Source organism: Stylophora pistillata, chromosome 2 (assembly GCF_964205215.1).
Source record: "Stylophora pistillata chromosome 2, jaStyPist1.2, whole genome shotgun sequence".
NCBI lineage: Eukaryota > Metazoa > Cnidaria > Anthozoa > Scleractinia > Pocilloporidae > Stylophora > Stylophora pistillata.
The window spans coordinates 4,591,928-4,615,324 of record NC_142520.1 but is presented as its reverse complement, the minus strand read 5'-3'; the positions used below and the strand labels follow the sequence as shown (position 1 = coordinate 4,615,324).

Genomic DNA, 23,397 nt, shown 5'->3' with positions numbered 1-23,397 from the left:
TCTGCAAGGTGATGATCTTGACTTTGGGAATTACATAGTATTATTTTTTAAGATGAGTTTGTCCTCAATCAGGCAATAGCGATAGACTTGTGCTTCACACCTGCAGATTGTAAGTAGTTCAGTTATTATTATTTTTAGAAATCAAGTATTAGAGTGTAATTAATACTGTTAAGGAACCTTTCGGAAAGTCGACCAAGAAAGGCGAGATATTTGACTTTTCATATATATAGATATATATATTTTTCATTCTTTTGCTTGCCTCTTTTTCACATGTGTTATGGTTCCCAGAATGTGGCGATGGAGAACTTTCCTTTCGCTGACTCTAAGAATTTTCATCCTGAGAAATATGTATCTCATGTAATATGCAGATTAGTTTAAGATTTAACATTGAACTTTTAATTTTGATACTGGAGCTGTATTTATTCAAAAAAATTTTCTCAATTAGTCATTTATCGAAAGAAAACAAGTTTCTATTTCTTCATTTAAAATTAAGCTACATACACATTATCATAGCGCTGACCAGATGGTTGTAATTAAATGCCTTGACATAGATACATAGATGTATGGCAGAACTCAGGACTACAATGGAATTGTGGCATGTTACCCATTATTTGAAAGTGACTTTATACGTGTCAACGACAAATACTATCTGAACAGTGACTATGCTGGTAAAGAGAAAGAAACTTTAAAAACTGCCAGGGAGGCATGAGTGGAAAGAGATCATCCTCGCAGCCTCCACATACTGACATTTCCAGCTTATTGTCGCTACAGTGCTCTTAAAAAGAGGCTCGTATCGGGCATGTTTTTGACAAGAGCTCAGTTGACGGCATTGGGTGGAATTATTGCAGAACAAAAAAGTATGAGTGCTCTTCTGTACAGATAGTTTTCATCATCTGAGCTTGGACAAGTTTTAATTGTCTGGTGACAACAAAGCACCACTTCTGTAAGGTACGCCAAGAAAGAAAAAGAAGCTTGCTGCACAAAACAATGTACTCAAGAAGAAACAGTTTGTGGCAGACATTCAAAATCACCTTGAAAATTCACCAGCAGTAAGAAGATGCAAATTATCAGATAGGGGAAGAGAGTAAAAGTTCTGATATGTCAGAGGGTGTAAAAGACAAAATAAAAGCACCTCCTACAGTGGGAAGGAAAACTAAGAGTAATGGACCACCACCGTTGATAAAGCCAGCAATACAAGCCAATAATACAGAGAAGGCAAAAACCACTGAGATTCCAAAAATTTCTGCTCAAGAAGTACCATTGGCAAAAGGAGAACATACAAAGATCCCACCACCTCTTATTCCTTCAAGCAAGATAAAGGCAGATATGGTGTGTCTCTCACAGTCTCTGCAGTGACGCCCAAAGGAAATCAGTGCAAATATTTCAGAGTGTTCACGGACCACACCTATTCAAAAGCAAGTTTTTTCTTCGAGCACAAAGCTAAGGGATATTGAAAACAGTCTGAACATTAAAAGACTATTTCACTGATGAAACCACACTCACTGATGAGTAACGTTCTCGGGAGTGCCTCGAATCTTTCCGTGGAACTCTAGGATACCGCAAACAAACATGATGTAAGCTCTTTACCGTCAATAAATGAGCAATAAACGCTCTTTACGTTTAATGTTAAAATAGCATTCAAGGCAACACTGGCGCTAATTTGAAGCGGTTCTCAGAAAAAAAGGGAAGTATGATATTTTCACCGATGACGATAATCAACTTATGATGCACTTATCCCCAGACTTTTGAGTAAAGATTGGACAAGAAACCAATCATAAAGGGCTAATTGTTAAGGGGAAATAATCAGCAAAAGAACTCCTCTCCCACTCACCCCCCTTCTTAAACAGTGGGTTTTTCTCTAACTTTTGGCAAGAAAAGCACCAATTCAATGCGATAAATATACGATGACTCGTGATGTATAAAAAAGTCACGTATAAGGTGTGAAAGAAACGTCGGAACAGTCACTAAGGCTCTAAACCTATTTACTTGAGCGACATTTGATATCATAGTCGCTTTCCATGTGCGCATGGGAAAGATGTTGAGTCACATGTCAAATTTACCCATAGTAAAATTATTTCTGTCCAACTGATATAATATCTCTTTTTGAGACGCACCGATCTCAACACCATGTGCAAATGTTGTTTTCCTCTTAAATGTATTGAAGACTCCACCCTCTTCCCCCTATCCGAAAAGAAAGACTTGCCCGTAAGAGCTCACGATGCCCTGTGGTTTTCGATTTTAATTTTGTAAAAAAAAAAATGAGACTTGTGTGAACAAAAGTCAAAAATCTTTATCATTGACTTTGTTTCGCTATCACTTTGTTCATACCTCCCCCCCCCGACCCTTGATAACAAACCGAGAAGAAAAAATACACCCATGTATCTGTAAGAACCATTTATTTCCTTATTGCGAAGAAGTAAAGTCATGCAGGAGTAAGTCGGGATTCGTTTTATTATCAGCTCGGTGATCTTTGGCTTACATTTAATTCTTCCTTTTGTGATATAGAGGTTTGAGCACGATAAGTATTAAGAGGTGCTGCAGTAACGAAGGTTACAATCGTTATTTGGTGTACCAATGATTTGATAAACGTAGAAAGCGCCACAGTTTCTCACTTTGATGTAGTGTGACCATCGACAGCAGTTTGAGTTCCAGTGAAAGCAGGCCAGTCTACTGACCTGACCATCAGACACTGATGGGTGTCCACCATTTAACCAACCGGTTGCATACGTGTCACATCTATGTGTAGGCGGACACGAAGTGGCCATTCTGGTTCCTGCTGAACCTTCAAAGCGATACCAGCCATAGAAACGATTGTCACAATTAGAATTGGCATGGTTGTAGGTCACCCGCCTGGTGATACTTGTCAGGCTCTGGAAGTTTTGACATTCTAAGGAATGGCAAAGAGCAATCTGTTAAAGAATATGAAGGTCAGTCTGCCACTCAGGCCAACAAATTGAAGATGGCAAAACTCAAACAAAGATTCTCCCTGTCTTTTGGCAACGACAAAATTTTCTTGGACAACGACTATTCCTATTCTCCTCCCATTTATCTCCCTTCTTTATTGCTTGATCAACTCTACGATAGAGGAATTCAAGCTGTAAGATATTTCATCGTTTCATTAACGAACTAAAGCCTACAAAGTTATTTAGTGTTAAGTGCTTATATCTCTTTCATAGCTGAGTTTTGTAAGCCTTACTCCGTAAGATAGTTTAAGTCGGCATTTAAGGTAATTGCTGGTTGCGAATTTTTCGGTGGTGTGTCATTTGACTTGCTATACCAGTAGGGTCAAACATTTGAATTGAAAAAGTTTTAAAACATCTAAAACATCTAAAACATCTAAAATCTCTCCCTCCGTCCCTCTCTCCCTCCCTCCCTCTCTCCCTCCCTCCCTCCCTCTCTCCCTCCCTCCCTCTCATAGCTGAATTTTGTTAGCCTTACTCCGTAAGAGAGTTTAAGTCGGCATTTAAGGTAACTGCCGGTTGCGAATTGTTCGGTGGTGTGTCATTTGATTTGCTATACCAATCAGGTCAAACATTTGAATTGAACAAGCTTTAAAAAATACTCTCTCTCAAACATGTATGAGTACAATCCTTATTCTATAATCGTCTATATATTATCCTCATTTTCTCAAATGCAGAAGTTCAAAAAAATACAAGTTGAGCCCCTGTCCCATGAGGACAAAAAAGGAGTACTTTCTCCAAGCGGAAAATTGACCATAGTCGGAGTGTAGCATTCTTGTTTGCAAAAAAAAAACAAACAAACAAAACAAAGGAAGGGAAAGGGATGGAAACATCTCCATCCTTTACAGGTTGTGGACATGTAGGATAAAGTAGTTCTCAAGCTAATCGCAAGCACATTTATCTGGGCGGGTCTCTTGATTTTTCTTCTCCATTGCGGGAGAAACTTAGCGGTACGTCGTCCTTTGCCTAGACCTTTCTCTAGTTAGATTATTATGTTACTATTTACTTCTTAATCATTCATTGTGAAAAATACGGCGAAGCAGTTGTTTCATCGCTCCCTAAACTATTTACTGCTCTTGAATTACCACTATAATATCTTTATCTCCGTCTCTCTCTCTCCCTCACTCACCCTCTCCCTCTCTCTCTCACTCCCTCCCTCTCTCTCCCTCCCTCTCTCTCCCTCCCTCCCTCTCTCTCCCTCCCAGCCCCCGTCTCTCCCCTCCTCTTTTCCTCCCTCCCTCCTTCTCCTTCCTCTCTCTTGTTGTTGTTGTTGTGTTTTTTTTTTTTTTTTACCACCTATCGTTTATGGTAATAAACTATCTCTCCCGTTCATTTTCCATCTATTGGTCACCTCAAGTGAAGTGGTGTGGCCGTGAATGGAACTAGTTGTTGGTTTATCGTCTCGCAAAGGACACTCTTTACCTGAGGCAGAATACCTGCACGTCTTTCCATTTCCTGTATAGAGGCTGTTACAAGAGCAGCTGTAAGACCCAACAGTATTGGTACATGACGCATGTTGATGGCAGTTGTGAGAACCACTAGTACACTCATCAATGTCTGCGGACATTAAAAGCACCAACATATTAAAATAAGTAACCGAAAAGAAAAGAAATAAATAGAATGGAATGACAGAATCCTATATCAAAGCGAGCATAACTCTTAATCATGTATTTGCAAACACTACCAACTGAGGAATAACAATTTCCGAAAAACATATTTCGTTGAATACTTGATATTTTGTTACCTCAGGTCAGAAAACAATTCATTTCAATTTAACGATTTAACCAAAACAATAGCGTCAACTCAGGCACTTAATGAAAGTGTATCAAGGAGAATGTTGAAATTTCAGAAATATTGCTGTCATGTATCAGCTACTCAGCTATAATAATTTTCTGAAGATCTCAATTCACGGGATTCGTTACATATTACGATGAAGGGAAGGTCCATATCGCATGCACTCTGAATCAACTGTGACCCTTAACCTTGAACGTATTCATTTACTCAGAAGCTCAGAAGAAAGACTTATTGAGGGAAAATTCGCCGTTAAAAAAAAAAAAAAAACATACATTGCCGTCAAATGGGCAATAACACAAAAAAAGAACATCCGGCTATCGACCTTAATCTTTGGTTAGGGGTTCAAGGAAACTACCTCTTTTGGCGAGTTCGATTGTTGAACTAATCGAACTTTAACCATACCATTATTCTTTTACATGTCCCCTGTTAGGATTTTTCCTTTGGCTGGTCTATATGTTCCACTCAGAAATAAAGTTACTTACTTACTTACAATGATACGGTGAAGTAAAATGGCGCGAGTGTGTAGTGCAAGTGAGTGTATGCTTTTACTCTCGTCAACACGAATAGATTTCCATGGCCCGTTGGTGTTAACGGGGTTCCACCGTAGTCTCTTTTGCAGTTGTTGGTTTTGTTGTTGTCGTTGTTTTGGCATCGCATAACTCTTCTTAGTTTATTAGCTTCGCCGACAGGCAGGGACATTGGCAGGGACAGTTACATTAATTAATGACAGGCAGGGACAGTTACATTAATAAACGACAGGCAGGGACAGTTACATTAATGAATTGGCGCAACAGTTTGCGCCAATTCATTAATGTAACTTTGTTCTCAAACGATTAGACAGAGAAGGGCCTGTGGCTAAAGCAAGGTCACATTTGAGGTCAATATCAACACCCAAAATTGCCATGTTTTGAAAAACCATAACATTCACCTGCCCTCTTGCATAACTTTCATACCAAATCCAGTATATACTGTAGTGACCCATTTATCAAAATCAGTGAGAAAAATCAATCTCATTATCTAGAAATACCTCGTCTCAAAGCATATAAATACTCTAAGAAGGCCTCTAATTAGCACTACAAACAACTAACGGTTTAGCAAAATAAAGGTGATTTTTTTTCTTTGAAAACCTAGTACCCATCATAGAGCTCAAAAGATGACGTTCTGAACTCGATATGACAACATTTGTTAAAGATGCCTGAATTTCCGTTGATTTATATTTTTCAGCTCATATCTCCATACAGACTATACTCACAAGCATGCAAAGTCTCTATATTTTGTCAGGCCCATTTTTTGACGCAATATGAAGTTAGCTTAATGAAAACGACCGTTAACAGAAGATCTATGGTTAAACTTTTGATAGCCTTGCCAGCTCTTGTAAATACGCACGATGGCATCAGTACAAGAGCAAGGTGATGCATACAGGTTGTAGTGAGTAGCGTCCAGATGACTTGTGATCCATCCGATTTCTCTAGTACGTTAGAGCTGAATAAATCAAATCATCCGGGAGTAAGTAAGAAATCCACAGTTAGGAGAACTGGATAAAAAAATATTTTGTGTAGCAGTTCATATGAAACGCGCCACGCCACACCTCGAGATACGATTGTTGTTGTATCGACTGACCCACCATATTAGACGTGAGAGTGAGAGGACTGGACAAAGTCGAGGAGTCACGCAACCTTCACTGACTTTTGAGTAACGCGGGTCTGTTGACCATCCCTTGCGGCAATCGCAGGAATTTGCTTACTGTAAAAAAGGTTCATAACTCGGTGCCTTACGACTAGCACCACCTTCAATTATAACGTCGGAAAAAACTCGCACAATGACTGTAGTTCACTGAGTTTTATGCTTTTGCAACACCTTGGCAAATTTTCCTTTGGCAGAGAGATCGCGATAGTTGAAATCTTCATATAGAAGAAAATTGGAAAGCCATCAAACTATTTTGAAACATGTGTCCGAAACCCTTTTCATAGGAAATAAAAACTAAGAAAAATTTTTTTCACGGGAAGCTGAGAGGACTGCCTATAGCGAGAGTGGCACTAAAAAAGCCATTTGCTACATTTATGGGCATGTATGAGCCCTTTCGTATATTTTTTCATTAATTGTAACTTGTAGCTTTGTTATCACCAGCTCTTCCTCTCGCCCCAGACTCACCTGAACCCTTGTACTTGTGTTTTAATCAAGTAGTCATGTCATTATCGCAAGACAACAAAGGAGTCATCCCTGTTTCACGCAGAGCCCATAATGCGGCACCGCATTGATCAATTACCCTTCCAAGGGAACAAAGCGCCATCGAAAAATTATCCTGAAATTTTACTATCGCTATACGTTTAATGCTTGATAAGGACACAAACGTTTACGCTTGAATAGTGGGAGGAATGGAAACTTGGTCCAGTCGCAATACTCTCACGTCCAAAATGGCGGGCCCAGTTGGCATCATATCATGTCTCGTGTGGAATATTTAATTTAAACAGCAACAATAATTTTTTGTCATCCATCTCTACTGAATGTAGACTCCCTCTTGTTTTGGATGGTTCCATTTCTTCAGTTCTAAAGTACCTAAGATTTCTAGTGGATCACAAGTCACCTGGACGGTGCTCACTGTGGCACGCGCACATAAGCTTATGCTCTTGCTCGCTAAGTGATGGGTATTTGCGAGAGCTATTCACAGACTATTCAAACGCCAGGCGTAGATCATCTTTAACAATCGTTTTCTTCTGAGCTTAATGGTTAGGGTCGGCCGCGTTAAAGTGCACCTACACCCAAAAATTTTTTCTTCGCTTAACGAAGTAAGCTTATTTTTTTGAGTATTTCTGCGCAAAAATTTTTTTATTTGCTCAAATCTTCAATTTTCTATACCCAGTCAAAATACGGAAAATCGGCCGCCATCTTGCCCCACGACCGAGTTTAAAGAAGAATGGCTCTAGCGGGTAATGTGACGTCAAATCGAGAACACGAAAGTCTGCATCTCACACATTTTCACTTGTTTGGGAAGATCGTCGTCGATATCGTCCGAAATATGCCGACTATGTGTGTTGTATGAAGATTGTATGGAGCGCGATACCCTCTTGCAAATTTCGAACGTTGCTACATCCTTCTACAACACACTTAGTCGGCATATTTTCGGACAATTATCGACTACAACCTTCCCAAACAAGTGAAAATGTGTGAAAAGCAGACTTTCGTGTTCTCGATTTGACGTCACATTACCCACTAGAGCCATTCCTCTTTAAACTCGGTCGTGGGGCAAGATGGCGGCCGATTTTCCGTATTTTGACTGGGCATAGAAAATTGAAGATTTGAGCAAATAAAAAAATTTTTGCGCAGAAATACTCAAAAAAATAAGCTTACTTCGTTAAGCGAAAAAAAATTTTTGGGTGTAGGTGCACTTTAAGGTCACCTTATTTTCAATTAAAAAACGGCCTGATAAAATATGAAGACTTTGCATGCTTTCAGTAAAATATGTATGGCTATATGGTCTAACAAACATAGATCAGAGAAAATTCAATCGCCTTTAAAAAATATTGCAATATCTAGAAAAGAACGTCAACATTTGTGCTATATGACTTGTGCAGGGTTTTCATGGAAAAAAACTACCTTTATTTTCTTAAACCATTGGGTGTTTACAGGGCTAATCAGAGGCTTTCTTAGAGCAATTATAGTCTATGAGACGAGGTATTTCTAGATAATGACATCGATTTGGCTTTAATGTTTCATTTTCACTGAACAAATACCAAATAAAGGCTTTATGTCAAGACGTTGGTCTATTTATAGCATGAACTATGCTCAAAATTCTATTATGCTTGGCCTTAGAGGGGCATGGAGAGTTTTTGCCAAAAACTTAACAAACCTTAACTAGCCAGATTAATCTCAATTATTTTAATAAATGGGTCACTAAAGTGTATACAGGATTTTGGTATGAAAGTTATGCAAGAAGGATGTGATGGTTTTTCCGAAAAATGACAACTTTGGTTAGTGATTTTGACCTCAAATGTGACCTAACTTTAGCCCCTTGCCCCTCTCTGTCTAGTCACTTGAGAACAAATTTACATTTCTGAAGTAAAAACTGTTTTATCAAAGAGTCCATGTTCAAATTCATTTGGCAGCGCAGTTTACCAATGGAGTTTTATAACACTTTCAAAATGCCATTCAGAGGGATGAATTTTTGGTGCCCCTTAGGCCACAAATGGAATCCCCCCCCCCCCCCCCCTGAAACTCCACAACAAAAAGAGTCAGAGAAGCGAGCCAAAGTGGCTTTTGAAATATCTTATCAAAAAAATTGTTCGTTGATTACTTACTATCCTCCATAAGTCAGAAAATTATTTATTTCAATTAACGATTAAACCTAATGAATAACGTTTACTCGGACACCGAAGGAAAATGTACTGGGGAGGAAGTTGAAGTTTTATGATACGGCTGTCATATATCAGCCATGTGATTCGTTGCGTAATACGATGCACGAAAGGTACAAATCGCATGCAAAACCCCAGTTTTTGTATATAGACTTTTTAATTAAAATTTACTGGAACTGCGATCAATCTGGTGGCGAGAGAATATAAACGATTATTTTCTTGTTTGGTGGCCATAGCCTCAGGAGTTTTGTAAATTTAAGAGGACAGTTAAAGCCCCTAACCTCGCTCTTCAGCTCTTCGAGAATCTCTTGTCTGAATAAGGGTAATTGGTAAATCTAATACCAACTTAAGGATGTTAATCCATACTTGTATTGAATTAGCACTGAATAACATAACAAAAATTAAAAATTTTAAGCATCCAAGAAACGGTACAACCATGTCAATAACAAATAAGAGAGGCTAAATGGTACACTTTCTCTACTTTCAAGAGTTTAAAGTTGGTCATACCATTGCATGTTCTTCCATCACCAGAATACCCAGCTCTACAGGTACAGGTGTACGACCCCACGGTATTCGTACAGTCTGCGTTGTCTGCGCAGTTGTCAGTGTGTGTAGAGCATTCGTCAAAGTCTGCCACAATCAACGTATAACAATTTAAGTCTATGCCTATACCATATCATAAAATATGCCGAAAATATCTGTATTTGTTGGTGGGAGAGATTATCTTACCACAGCTAGGAAAAAATTAAAAAGCTTGGCGACTCAGATCTTTAGGGACGTCCAATAACTAGAAGTACCCATCAAGTAAAGAAAAAAGTCTGGATTGAAAAAGAAATAGCATGTTTCCATTTATCAAGGTCACCTCAGTTTCAATAACTACTCAGGGTGTTATTCAAAAACAATAACTACTTGCGAGACAATAAATTCATTACCTGTAAAGCACGTAAAATTTAAGCAATTTTTGCATGGCACGTCATTCCAAGCGTACCCATGCTTTGCACCAAGAGTGTGCACGCAGTCTTGGTTGTTCCAGTCATTTGGTTGTTGCGGAGCCCAGAATCTAAATTTGCTTATTTCTTTATTTTTCCAAACAAATGATCCTTCCACACTCCGATCATTGAGTCCAATCCAAGATCTTCCACCGTTATGTCGATGCTGAACGTAAACATTTTCTTCTTGGTTGTGCACAGTCACCAACTGGGAGCCCATTGCAGAGCAGTTAGACTCAGCGGTAAGCCATGGTGTGCATGCGGGGCTTGTGAAGTAGCAGTAGCCGTCGAAATAACTCCACCCTGTTTGGCATATATCTGTATGAAAGTGCACAATACGCGCCCGCATCAAAGTCAACACGCGTATGGATCTATACCGTATATGCTGTAGTTATACGTTGGTTTTCTCATAACCGGTAGTACAATTTCTCTATGGCTAATGACAGAGCAAAGCAGAAAACAAAGCAAAACCAAAACAAGAACAAAAAGGCAAAGCAAAGGAAAACCAATGGAATCCAGATATACTTTAGGTGGTCAGTTAAAACCAAAGGTACTTTTTAAAATAATATGTTTCAGATAAAATAACCTCTGCTGTGATAAACATCCCTCTGCACTTTCAGGGCCAAACATACTCTCACCTGACAAAACAGTGTATGACACTGAAAGTGGGTCATACTTTATCTCGTACAACTCTTTTAGACAAACTCTGAATCCTGTCTCATTGATGAACTAAACAAAAAAATTAAAGAAAAATAATAACATCAAAAATAAAAGAGTTAATCTCAACTAAATATGATTTGAAAAGGAATGAAATGCAGTACAATGAGAGGGAAATTTCCATTACATATCGTAGAGCTAGCGAACGAAACAAATGGCAAAGAGTGTAATAAACAGAAAATTGAAGAGAAAAATACCAATAACATCTGCTGAAACTCAGGTGTGGCTTCAAAGTTAGATAGCAGATTTCCCGTGGCAAAAAGAAAGGGGAAAACGGGAAAAAATTGACACTTTAGGATGATGAGTAATCGACGCTACCTCAACCCAAGCTGTTATCCCATTATGTATCGGTTGCAGATTTCCACCACTGGTTGAGTGATTTGCAGAAACAAACACACTCGGGGTGCTGTTGAACTTCTGATTAAAGGAGACATCCTATGTAAAGAGCAGATCGAATCCAGTTCAAAATTAACTTAACTTTGCGAAGGAGGGACAACTTAAATCCTGCTGGTTATGCTTTGTTTCTTTGTAGGTCTGTTAGTTTGTTTGTTTTCTTCTGATTTTCAAATAAAGACTCCATGTGGCAGTTTTACACTGACCTACTGAAGAACGATTTTTTTTTCATTACGGTTCAATTCACAAGTAAAGACAATAACACCACCCGTTCTGGGACCTGCTTTTGACGGCGAGAACGAAAAGGATATTTTTATGGGAAAAAATGCATTGGTATTGGACAAACTTTTTTAGCTCAGCTGTACCTTGCAATAAGCACGGTTGTGATCAGCAGGTGGCGACTGAGAATTAGCGAAATAAACCGACTTGTGTTCAGAGAAGAGAGGCTTGTGCAGAGATGAGAATGCCAGCCATTTCCAAAACATGAAATTAAAAATCATTCGTTATCACTTAATTTTGAGTTAATCTGTCCAAGTGTAGCTCACCGACCTTTAGCCTTGTTCCTGAAAAATAAGACCACTTGATAAAAAGAGAATGGCAAATTAACCACAAGTAGTATTCAAAGGGGGTTTCTGACGCATTTTGAAAATTGCCTCATTTCTAAGAATAAATTCGAAAATAGCCTTAAAAACAAGGCAATCTAAAAATGTGTCAAAATAATCATGTTTTAAAGGCAGTTTTGAAAAATGTAAAGATGAAATAAACAGTTTCTTTTAAAACTCGAGTTTTCAGATGGGATTTGAACCCACGACCCTCCGTGATCTAGTCGGATGCTCTAACCACTGAGCTACAGGAGACTCTATGCATATGGTAAGCAAGGGAAAACATTACTTTAATTTTTAATCTTACTTAAAAAAAAGCACAACGATGATTTCAAGGCAAAATGACTGACGCATCATTTGTTTCCTTCAAAATCAAAGCAAAATTGACGAATTTTGAGATTGCATTGATTTTAAAGACAATCTCAAGATGCGTTTGAACCAATACTTGTAAGGAGGACCGAATTATTTTCACTGAATCTGTCAGGCAATCCCAGACCTTTCTAGAATTGGCTTTAGTTTGTAACATTCCAGAAACCTCTTTCATGTGACTCAGCAGTTTCCAAAAATACTTGTAATGCGCTGTAAATAGTAAAAGAACATTATAGATACCTAAACTATATGTATGAAAGCTGGCGTGTGAGAAGTACAAAAAAACATTTGCCCGAGGGCTTGCCCTCGTGGCCGGCTGAATGAACTTGTGCAAGCTATGATGTGACGAGGCTATGACTTTTCCATATCCGGAGAGAAGGAGGAGAAGAAAAAGACGATAGCCAAGAAGGAAAAAAGGTAAAGAATACACAGTTCACTATGAAGTCCTCCGGAAAATTTTGTGTATGCGCAAATAATACCATGAATCAAGAAAGCCAAGCGTTGTGGTCTTCAATCGGTGGAAGTTGGAGTTCGAAGTTGATCAAGACGATGAATATTTTTACGGCATAAAGGATTGTAAGCCTGCTTTACGAACTGCTTAACTTAATTTTAACCTAAGTAAATTAAGCAGTGTAAAACCAATTAAATAATAGTTAAAATGGGTAACTGCTTGTTGTTACATTTTTGTAGCGTGCCTTATATCGTACTCGGATGTCTATTTTCTATAGATGTTTTAATAGCAGACATCTGTTGGTCATTCATGCACGTAACATAATAAATATTTTAAAAATTACAGATTCTGGAGATGCTGATCCTCTAGTAGAGCATACTCATGATGATGAAGATGACGATGAAGATGATGGAGATACAACAACACCTTCTCAACCAGATGAGAATTCAACTCCAGGACCCTCAGGCGAAGAAATTCCAATGACGACAATGAAAAGGGGGCAAGAATAGTGTTCAAAAACGCCTGAGACATCTTTCATTGAAGGTGATATTTTTGGTTCGCAAGTTTGAACTTTAAATGAGAATGCATTGGGATCACTTACTAGTATTTTTCCGGAGGCAAAAGCCTCAGAACTTGAGGTTTCTTACAGTAAGAAAGGAAGGTGGCAGCTGAAAATGTTTGGTCAAGGCAAGAGGGTAGATCCTTTGTCTACTGAAGAGAGGGGCCCAAATAGAGAGAGGTTGAATCCTAGTCTCCCAAAACAAATTAAAACTTCACTTGGTCCACTGCGAGAAGTTTTGATCGCTCAGAAGGATAAAGAAATTGAAGAGAAGGAACAGTCCATTCGAGATGATCAAGAGATTTCTGGTGCTGAAAATGAAAACCCTACCATACGAGAACAAGCAAGAGAAAGGATAACTGAAAATCAAGAGCGGATTGATGCCCTTGAGAATGAAAGAGAAAGACTTGGAGAAAGATTATCACTCCGCGAGAGATTGATAAACATCTTCAAGAAGTATAGTTTTACAGTCTCAGCTGTTGTTTTGGCAGCTATTTAAGAAAAGGTATGTATCCATATGATTACCTGAGCAGCATTGAAAAGTTCAGAGAAACAGAAATTCCACCAAAAAGAGAGTTTTTATTCAAAGTTGAATGACTGTGATATAACTGATGAAGATTATGAGCCCTCAAAGAATATCTGGAATGAGTTCAAAGTGAAGAACGTGGCCGAAGGTAGGTCTTGGACCTTGGATGATTATCATGATCTTGTGTTTGAGGAGTTCAGAAACGTCTGTCTTTAGAATTACAGTCTCGACCCTGCTTGGTATTACACTGCTCCTGGATTGGCTTAGGTTGCAGCATTGAATGTGACAAACGTTGAGCTTGAGCTACTGAGTGATCCAGACATCCTTGTGATGTTTGTGAAAGGAATTCGTAAAGGAATCTCTATGATCTCAAATCGCTATGCAAGGGCAAACAACAAATACATGGGAAAAAAGTTTGACAGAGAAAAGCCATCAAAATATCCGACTTATCGAGATGCGAACAATCGTTATGGATGCGCAATGTGCATGCCTCTTCCTGTCAGATGTTTCAAATGGATGAGACAAGCAGAGATTACAAAGTGGAGAAACATTCCGTGCATTCTTGAGGTTGATCGTGAATATACAAAAGAGCTTGATGATCTTTACAACGATTATCCTCTTGCTCCAGAGAGGGTTGTGATCAGCAATGCGCAGAGCGTGGGAAGAGCCCAAGTCGAGAAACTTGTGTCAAATCTGAATGATAATGAGAGATATGTCATTCATCACAAGAATCTCAAACCTTGCGTTGGATTTAAGGTTGAAAAATATTCACAGAGGAATCAAATTTGAAGAAGAACCCTGGCTGAAAAGTTATATCGAGCACAAGAATCTCAAATCTTGCGTAGGGTTTAAGGTTAAAAAATATTCACAGAAGAATCAAATTTGAAAAAGAACGCTGCCTGAGAAGTTATATCGAGCTCAACACAAATCTGCGCGCGAGTGCAAAGAACGAATTTGAAAAGGATTTCTTCAAGTTGATGAATAACTCTGTCTTTGGAAAACAACTGAAAACATAAGGAATCGAGTTGATGTGAGGTTAGTCAACAATCGAAACAAAGCAAGCAAGCTTTCAGCAAAACCAAACTTTCAGCACTGCATACTATTTGACGAAAATCTCATTGCAATCCATATGGGGAGAACATCAATAAGGTTTGACAAGCCAGTTTACTGTGGAATGGCTCTTCTTGATATCAGCAAGACTTTGATGTATGACTTCCACTATAACTACATCAAAGAGAAATGTGGAGATTGTGCAAAGCTTCTTTTCATAGACACTGTTAGTCGAACAAAGCTCCTCGATTGGATTGCAGAAAACGACCGAATCAAAAAAGAGGAAAAACAAAATTTTGTTGATACAGATTATGCTTTAAAGCCTTACAACAAGGCACATAATGGAGAGCTTGATGTAGAAGAGCCACGTTTTTCTAACTTCTACAAGCCGAGCACACAACACAAAGAAGGTGAAAAGATCTACGTTGGAGGAATGGCTTTGGGTTTGGGACTAGCAGCAAGTCGTTTTTTGTGATCGCAATAGAAAATGGAAAGAAAACTTTCAAGAGTTTACTATAGCCCGAAAGGATTTTGGAAGGGATTAGATGCAGTGAAGAAGTTGGTAAAGGAAGCTGGAGTTCCTGAAGATGTTGTAAAGCTTTGGCTGATGAAGCAGGGCATCTGGCAGATTTATTTGCCTGCCTCAAGCATATCCCACGAACAATTTTTCACGTTGAATCTCCAAACACAATTCATCAAGCTGATCTTATTTTCCTTCCTCGTGACAGACTTCCTAGAGGAAGAAAGGTCTATAAATATGCATCGATAGTGGTCGATGTTGCGAGCAGATTCAAGGCTGCTGAACCTCTCACCTCAAAAGATTCTTCTGAGGTCTCAAAGGCTTCCCAGAGAAAACTACAAGAGATTACCATTGAGATGGCGTAAAGTTCTTCAGGTTGATCCTGGACGTGAATTTATGGTTGAAACGACTAAAGAGATGGCAAAGTATGATGTGAGAATAAGAAGAGGAAATGTAAACGTTCATAGAGATCAAGGGATAGTTGAGCGAATTAATAGTACTCCGAGTGAGCGTCTTTTTACTTTCCAATACGGCCAAGAGATAAACTTCGAAGACAAAAAGAGATCAACAGAATGGGTGAAAAGGCTTCCAGAAGTTGTTTCAGCATTCAATAGTGAGGAGACAAGATTGACTGGAAAGAAACTAATTGACGCAATCAAAGAAAAGCCGGTTGACGCAAAGAGTTCAACTTCTTATTCAAGACCTGTTGGCTTTAAAGAAAAGAGACTCGACTCTTCAAAAAACGTGAGATATCTCTATGCTGCTTGTGAGTTAGAGGGTAGTCAAAGACGAGCAACAGTTCCAATATGGTATCTGAAAGACTTCAATATCGAAAAAGTATTTGTGAATGAAAGGGAGCCTGTTCTCTACTATCTGAAAGACGAACCAAAGCGAGGGTTCGTCAGAGAAGAGCTTCAGATTGTTCCATCTAAAACTGAGTTACCTCCTGAAGGAATTCGATCATTTGAAAATTGTTCCAAATGCTTCATAAGCCTCCACGAGTTTTTGGGATCATTTCTGAGATATTGTCCTTATTAGTTTTTCCTGGTGATTCTAACGCACTTTTGTCTTGAAATTCAATGCGATCTCAAAATTCGTCAATTTGATTTGAAAGACTTGCTTTGATTTTAAGGCAATTTCCAAAAAATGCTTCGATCATTTTGCCCTGAAATCATCCTTATACTTTTTTAAATGAGATTAAAGATAAAGTCATTTGTTCAAAAGTTAACTTGAAAACATGGTTGTTTTTTGTTTTGTTTTAGAATGAGTTGTTTCAGGACGAAGTTTAAATTTTACCTGAAAATCAAGGCAATTTTCAAAATGTGTCAGAAACCCCCTTTTGATACTACTCTACAATTTACAAAGAAAGATAGAGCACGCAAAAGTAAAACAAACAAACCAAAACACAAACAAAACACACAAACGCACACTTAAAAGAAAAAAAATTGGTGCACCTCTTTGGAGATAATGACTGCAAGTAACTGGAATGTGTACTTACAACGTGAACATCTTCGTGAGATCCTGCATAATTCTGAAGTTCCCTTAAGCAGACTTTGAATGAGGACTGCGTGACATCTTCAATCCAAACACTTGCAGCGTCACGTTTCAGTCCAGCGTGATGATGAGCAGCCGTTACAAATACTGATGGCATCACAGAAAACTTTCCCTGTTAAAAGGTAGTGCATATTAGCTTCTAAAACACTGAAGTTACACAAGTCCATCTCCTTTATTCAATCTGAAATCTCGAAAAGCAAAATACGCAGACCTGAAACTGAAAACTAATCACGTTAAAAAACTTCCACTATACAGTCTTTTATAGTCAACATTTTAATCTGTGTAAAAAAGCAACTCTTTAATGACATTTATTTTATGAATGATAATGCTAGGTCGGTACTGCGAACACGGCTCCAATTTGAAAAGAAACATTTTTTTCCTTTTCAAAACATTTGTAATAACACAGCTTGGTCTACTAACCAAGGGAAAACTGACAGATTTACAAGTCGTTCCAGTCCACCATTGTGATAACCGCACTTTGTCAGCAACTCCATCCACTGGTGCCCCTTGGTAAGCTATCCAATCAACTGTCACATTAGCATTTGAGTGTCTTTCGTTGTAACCGGCCGCCATCACACATTCGGTGAATCTATTGTAATTGACATTTTCAACCCAAGACACAGCGGCATCGTGAACGTAAGACTTGTCACTGGTGTCAATATGATTGACTGTTATCTGGACTTCGAGGGCCTTGTCAGGATAGAACACAAATGGCCTGAGGCGAATGACTTCGCAATGAGAATATCCAAGCGATGGGATGTGCGGCATGTGGCGACGACCGCGCTCAAAAGGAAATCCCACAAAAAAAATCAGAACCATTTGGCTAAGAATAATTTTCTGTCTTCTACTTTAAATTTGTAATGGAACTCTAAACCATTTATACCAGCCAAGGCGTCATTACCAAAGAACCAACAACAATAAGATGATTGAAACCACAAAATAAAGTAGTTTTTTCTGAAAATTACCCTACATTGGATAGCAGTGTGAAGACGAGGACAATGTCACTTCTCCCGGCTCTAACACTGCTTCTGCCGCTCTGACTTCTGACAGCCACCATTTCTGACACCCACCACCGACACCTACCACCATTTCGACACCAGTCGAAATGACGACCATTACTACCAACAGTAAGATCTACGTGGAACACCGATGCTGCCAGTACCACTGGCATTGACATTTTCATTGACACTATCACCGTCATCTCTTCAGGTGTCTAGAAACGGATTTCCAGATAAAAGAAACCGATAAAAGCCAAATTTTTTTACTCAAATGTAACTAACCTTCACAGCTACCAGGGTGCTGTACAGTGTAGTTAAGTCGAAGAATACACATTTCCTGCCGAAACAGACACTCGTTATCGTATGTTGAGCCGTTTGATGAGCAGATAGGTTCTTGGTATGATGGACAGCTCTCTACAGAAACGCATCTAGCATCATAAGTCCCAAATGCTTTGCACAGACAGTGATAATGGCAAACGACGTCAATACAAGGGTCCAAGTCTGCGAGAAAAACGTGGAAACATGAAAGAAGATGCCGGCAAGGTAACAAGTTTACCATCGTAGATAATTTATTTGCTACTCCTATCTCACTTTTTAAATGCTTATAGAAGGTGGTTAATTTAGAAAAGACATCAAAAATAGGATGACAAAGCCCTAAATTAAAAATTACAACCACGCTCAACGAAGTTACATTTTGACTGACGAACTACAAAGTTGTATAAGTATGTCACTTTGCAGGAACAATGAAAACTTAGCCTTTCTAAAATTGACAGAAAAGTAGTCATGAATTTCTTTGCTCACCACCAGTCACCATGTAATCCACGGTAATGACATCCTTATTGATTGAATCGCTGTTAAATGTTTTGACACAAATCTGAGCTTCAGTTTTAGATGTGTGCTAAATAAAAACAAAAATAAGAAGAAATCATTTCAATATAGTAACATAGCTAATAGTCCCATTTTTTCATGGAGGAGCTAAACCAATATTAGAACACATTACTAACCTCCACCCAGGTAGTGACAGCATTGCATTGGGAGCCGGATTGAAGAGAATTGTTCATTCTAGTGCTTCGCTTTGCAGTCACCAAAACAACCGGTGGAGCGTAGAAGGGCTCTGTAAAGTTTATGGTCTGAATTAAAGAAAAAAGAATAAGTAAATGACGAGTATTTCCTCAAGGGTTAGAGTGCAGTGTGAACAGCAGTAGAACTGCTCTAAGGCCACACTTTGCTGGTGGGAGGTGGGGGGCTAAGTATATGAGAAATAGAAAAGAGGAAAACAGAATGGGAGAAGAGAAATCGATGGTACTAAACTTTAAGCCGGTTGCAGGTCAAACGCAGACAAAACTTTAAACAAAGTGAAACGATAAAAGAAGGAACAAAAATTACAAATAAAAATTACATTACTTACTTGACAAAAGGCGTAAATATGCTGCGGAGATGGTGAGTTTGTACTGGAAAATAACAAACTGTTGATGAAGGTAAAGTTGTCGACGCTGATGTTGTTGAAAGCTATCCAATTCTATCGATCAAATAAAAGCTTCCATAGTTACTCTGACAAACATAGAATATTTAAGCGTTTTTCTGTCGATGATAATTTTTTTTTAGAATTAAGCTCAGCTAAGTGTTTCTCATCTCTTCCAATAAATTTAAATACATTTTCAGAGGACAGCACCTTTTAAAACTCGCGGTCACTTACTACTTTTAGGTTCTTGTGTGGACCATCGAAAATCTTGGCTTCCCTCAAGCAAATCTTAAAGCTATTTACTTTCAAGTCCTCGACCCACAATGCCATGGCATCCTGAGTTCTGTTGTTAACACCGTGATTGGCAGTCACGAAAATAGCTGGAGGAGATAGAAAACGCTGAAGCATAAGTAGACAAGTTCTTATCCAATGCATTTTGAGACTATGCCGATACCCTTAATTAAGGAGTGAGGGAAATACAATGAACCTCATTTAAACCTTTATTGGAAACAACCCTAACCTTGATACTATTAATAATGGTAACAAATTATGAATTCAGTAAATGGCTTGAACCCGGAGGTAACATGTGAAGGTGTAGTCTGATCGTCCGGATGAGTGTAGTCCTGAGAAGGACTGTTGTCGGTGGTAGTGACTGACGTTTCGACAGCCTGTGCGGAAGTCTGATGATGACTTCCGCACAGGTTGTCGAAACGTCAGTCACTATCACCGACAACAGTCCATCTCAGGACTACACTCACCAGGACGATCAGACTACACCTTCAAATTATGAATTATCAATTATGAACTAAAAAGGGTACTGTGAGACTATAACATAAAAAAGAAAAACCGAGATCAAACAGAAGAAAAGCCCATATCATTGATAATAAATGTCGAAGGATTAGGTGCAACTTTAGCGTGTTTAAAAAGATTGTCAAACGTGTTATTCTGGGGGTTTAATAAAAGGTTAAGTGTCTTTGTTTTCGAAAGCACGCGTCAGTAAGGTCGGATCCTTTTTCCTAGCACAAACTTTTGCATTCAAGCTTCATCATTTAATGGCATACCCTGTTTAATCATAAGCGCCTATGAGGTGCTAATTAGCACACATCTAACCTGTTTGAAATCGATCCTCTCAAATTCCATACCAGCTCTCCAAGAACTCAGCGATTTAGTGCCTATTTGGGATCCGTAAGGTGCTGTCTGAACAGCAATCCAGTCCACTTCTTTGGTACCGTTCGAGCTGTCTCCAAACTCCACCACACAGGCTGTAAATCCACTCTTCGTAACATCTTCAACCCAGACTGCAGCTCCATTTCTAGGATTTTGGCTCTTCTCTGTGTGGCCAACGGAGGCAAAGACCTTTACCTGCTGTCCACCAGAGAAAAGATACTGGAAGGAGATCTTCTTACAAGCAAACAGACCTGGTATGGCAGTGGTGATGTTCTCCTTTCCGGCCTTGAAACCGAGAGCTGTTACGAAATAAATCAGAATCAAAAGCTTTGAAATTATACACCTTGCTCATTGCAGTTGTACGAGAATTATGAGGTACACCCTATGTTTTGATCCGGTTGAATGTTCCATTCGTTCTCCTTGCGCCCCTCCCCCGTTTTTCTTTCTCTTTTTTCTCCATTTAACCCACGTTTTTATCACCATAAACAAGTCATTTAACGTCAGTAATTCAATGTTAGCTATACTGTGGCTTTATAAAGAAAAAACATATCAACATACCTTTACTTGCTGGAGCAATTAAGATAACTATGAAGAAAGCAAAGTGCAATTCGCCTGAATTTTGGCGCTCGCGCAACATCTTGCTCAGAATGAGAAGTGTATTTCCGGCTGGAAAGTATATACTCTCATAAAGATCCTTTTGTCAATCATCTTTAACTGCAAGGACTTGTTTATTTCGTGAGGGCAAGTTTAATCACGGAATACTAAAGAATCAAATTTAATACGTTGATCGTAGTTAAGGAGGGGGGAATAGGAGGGGAGCGGGTGAGGGGGAAACTATCGACAGCCCTTGCCATTTCATTTTGATCCATCAGTGGCAGTGTTGGTACTTATTTAACAAATAGAGAGGTGTTGACTGCGCTCTGCTCTGTTTTTAAGAGCACGAAAGTGTAGGGGAAAACACGAGAAATACTCGAGTGTTTCCCTCTACCGCTACTTGAGTGGAGTTTTTCAATTTTAATACGAAATCTGAAAGATGAATGTGCAGTCAAATCCGGCCCAATTGCCACTCAAAAACACAAAAGTTTTTTTTCACGTAATAGTTGATTAACAAACTGCTCAAGGCATGCGTTTTATGAATGAACGGCGGCCGATGTCACAGGAACATAAAGATTGCTCGGGATGACAGCGCCGTATAACTCGACGGCTGTGACTGATGTTATCTTCCACTCGACCCATGGGAAAGAGTATCAGAAAAGTCTCTAAGCTCAGTTCACTCTAAGGGGCGGAAGATTTCATTTCTGACGCTTCCTCTACTGCGAATACTGAAGATCACCATGGTGAGTCAGCCAAGATTGCAGTCGCCCTGACTGAGTTATGCCAGTTCGGTTAGATATATATATATATATATATATATATATATATATATATATATATATATATATATAACTGCATATATATATATATATATATATATATATATATATATATATATATATATAGATAGATAGCTCTCGCTTGGCTTTGCCTTTTGGCTACCTTGCGATTGAGCACTCTACACTGGGGTTGCCATGCACTTAGCCTTCGGGCGAAGCTCATCACCTTAGTTGTGATTTGAGCACTCTCGCATGGCAACATGCCTGCACTTGGTCCCACAAGTGTAGCGCCCAGGCAATGGTTTATTCCAGAGCTTTGCCCAGTGTCTGCACTGCACTGATGAGACCCACATAGGTCGAAACAGTGTGCACTGTCTGCAGTATATATATATATATATATATATTTTTTTTTTTTTTTTTTTCTTCTGGACACGAACACGGACACTTCTACTTCCTTCCACCCACCCACCCTCCCACCTTCATCTAGCACACCTCTGAAGTTTAAGAGTCACCCTCAATATCTTTTACCTCACTTGTTAGAAAGGAGAGGAAATGATTTGCAATATTTTTATAAAGCGGGATCCTCTTAACGAACAAAAGGCAAGCTCCTAGTAACTGGACGTTTTGCACTATATATTATGCGAGATTTGTGTCTCTAAGATAAAAAAAAGAATTTTAGGATTATGATGGTTCAAGTCATGGACTTACCCAACTGATTTAAAGCAACGGCTATTAACTCCCTTGTGATTCATTCCAGTCACGAGATGTTAGATACTTTTACTCCCTCATTTTACCGCATAACGCAGTACTCAAAAATCGCTGGCCAGTCTTGTTGATATTCGATTTCCTATGGATCTCGATTGGCTCCCAGTACTGCTCGCAGAGTTTTAGTAGTGTTTGCATGTTGCATATCACAAAGTCAGTTTTAATCCATAGTTCTTTGTTCTATCACTATTTCCTAAGCTTTGCCCAAGAAACGACGAGGTCATGATGTTATTGCCTACCAGTCTTCATCTACTTTTCTTCATCTTTTAATTATGTAACAGCGGAATTTTCGGAATTCCTGATTGATATTAGTAGAATACATACCTCTGAAAATTTTCCTGACATTGTATTCTATGTGAAGCCTGATCAACGTAGTGCTTCGAGGAATTTTTGCGAGTTTTGTGCTATAAAGTTATGCTGTTACTAAAGCCTGTTTGCTTACGTAAAATCCTCTTAACTAATTTGCTAATTTGTGTGTAGTCTAAATTTTTCTCATGCACACGAAGATAATCTTCACGTTTGACCTTAAGGAAAAATACAAATGAAAAAGTGTCACAAACGGAGAGCAAAGGTTGTTGCTAAGATTAGAACTCCACGATTATTGTTTTGTAGGAGCATTTCTTGTTGGAGCAAGAGCCACTGACTGCAACTACCGAGAATCTGCCGACAGATGCAAAATATATCATACACGACCTTATTAAAGACCATTGAATGGGCCATGACATTGCATTTTTGACAAAATAGCCCAAACTCTTTTGAACCTGGACGTGCCGCTTATTACGGGCCATAATAGAGAATT

General features: G+C 38.9%; 2 protein-coding genes across 2 annotated transcripts; both read right to left on the bottom strand.

Moving 5' to 3' along the window:
* Positions 1–2,379: 2,379 nt before the first annotated feature.
* LOC148736761 (uncharacterized) lies at positions 2,380–17,625 on the bottom strand. Its single transcript, XM_088751030.1, has 9 exons — positions 17,254–17,625; positions 16,779–16,945; positions 11,568–11,679; positions 11,128–11,244; positions 10,731–10,821; positions 10,036–10,410; positions 9,611–9,733; positions 4,383–4,517; positions 2,380–2,887 (listed from the first exon to the last, which is right to left on the bottom strand). The coding sequence occupies exons 1-9, from the start codon at positions 17,599–17,601 to the stop codon at positions 2,526–2,528; spliced, it is 1,830 nt and encodes a 609-aa protein (XP_088607156.1). The 5' UTR covers positions 17,602–17,625; the 3' UTR covers positions 2,380–2,525.
* A 483-nt stretch (positions 17,626–18,108) lies between these two features.
* LOC148736760 (uncharacterized) lies at positions 18,109–22,943 on the bottom strand. Its single transcript, XM_088749171.1, has 7 exons — positions 22,923–22,943; positions 20,404–20,787; positions 19,528–19,692; positions 19,240–19,350; positions 18,836–18,961; positions 18,633–18,729; positions 18,109–18,332 (listed from the first exon to the last, which is right to left on the bottom strand). The coding sequence occupies exons 1-7, from the start codon at positions 22,941–22,943 to the stop codon at positions 18,109–18,111; spliced, it is 1,128 nt and encodes a 375-aa protein (XP_088605297.1).
* Positions 22,944–23,397: the final 454 nt, after the last annotated feature.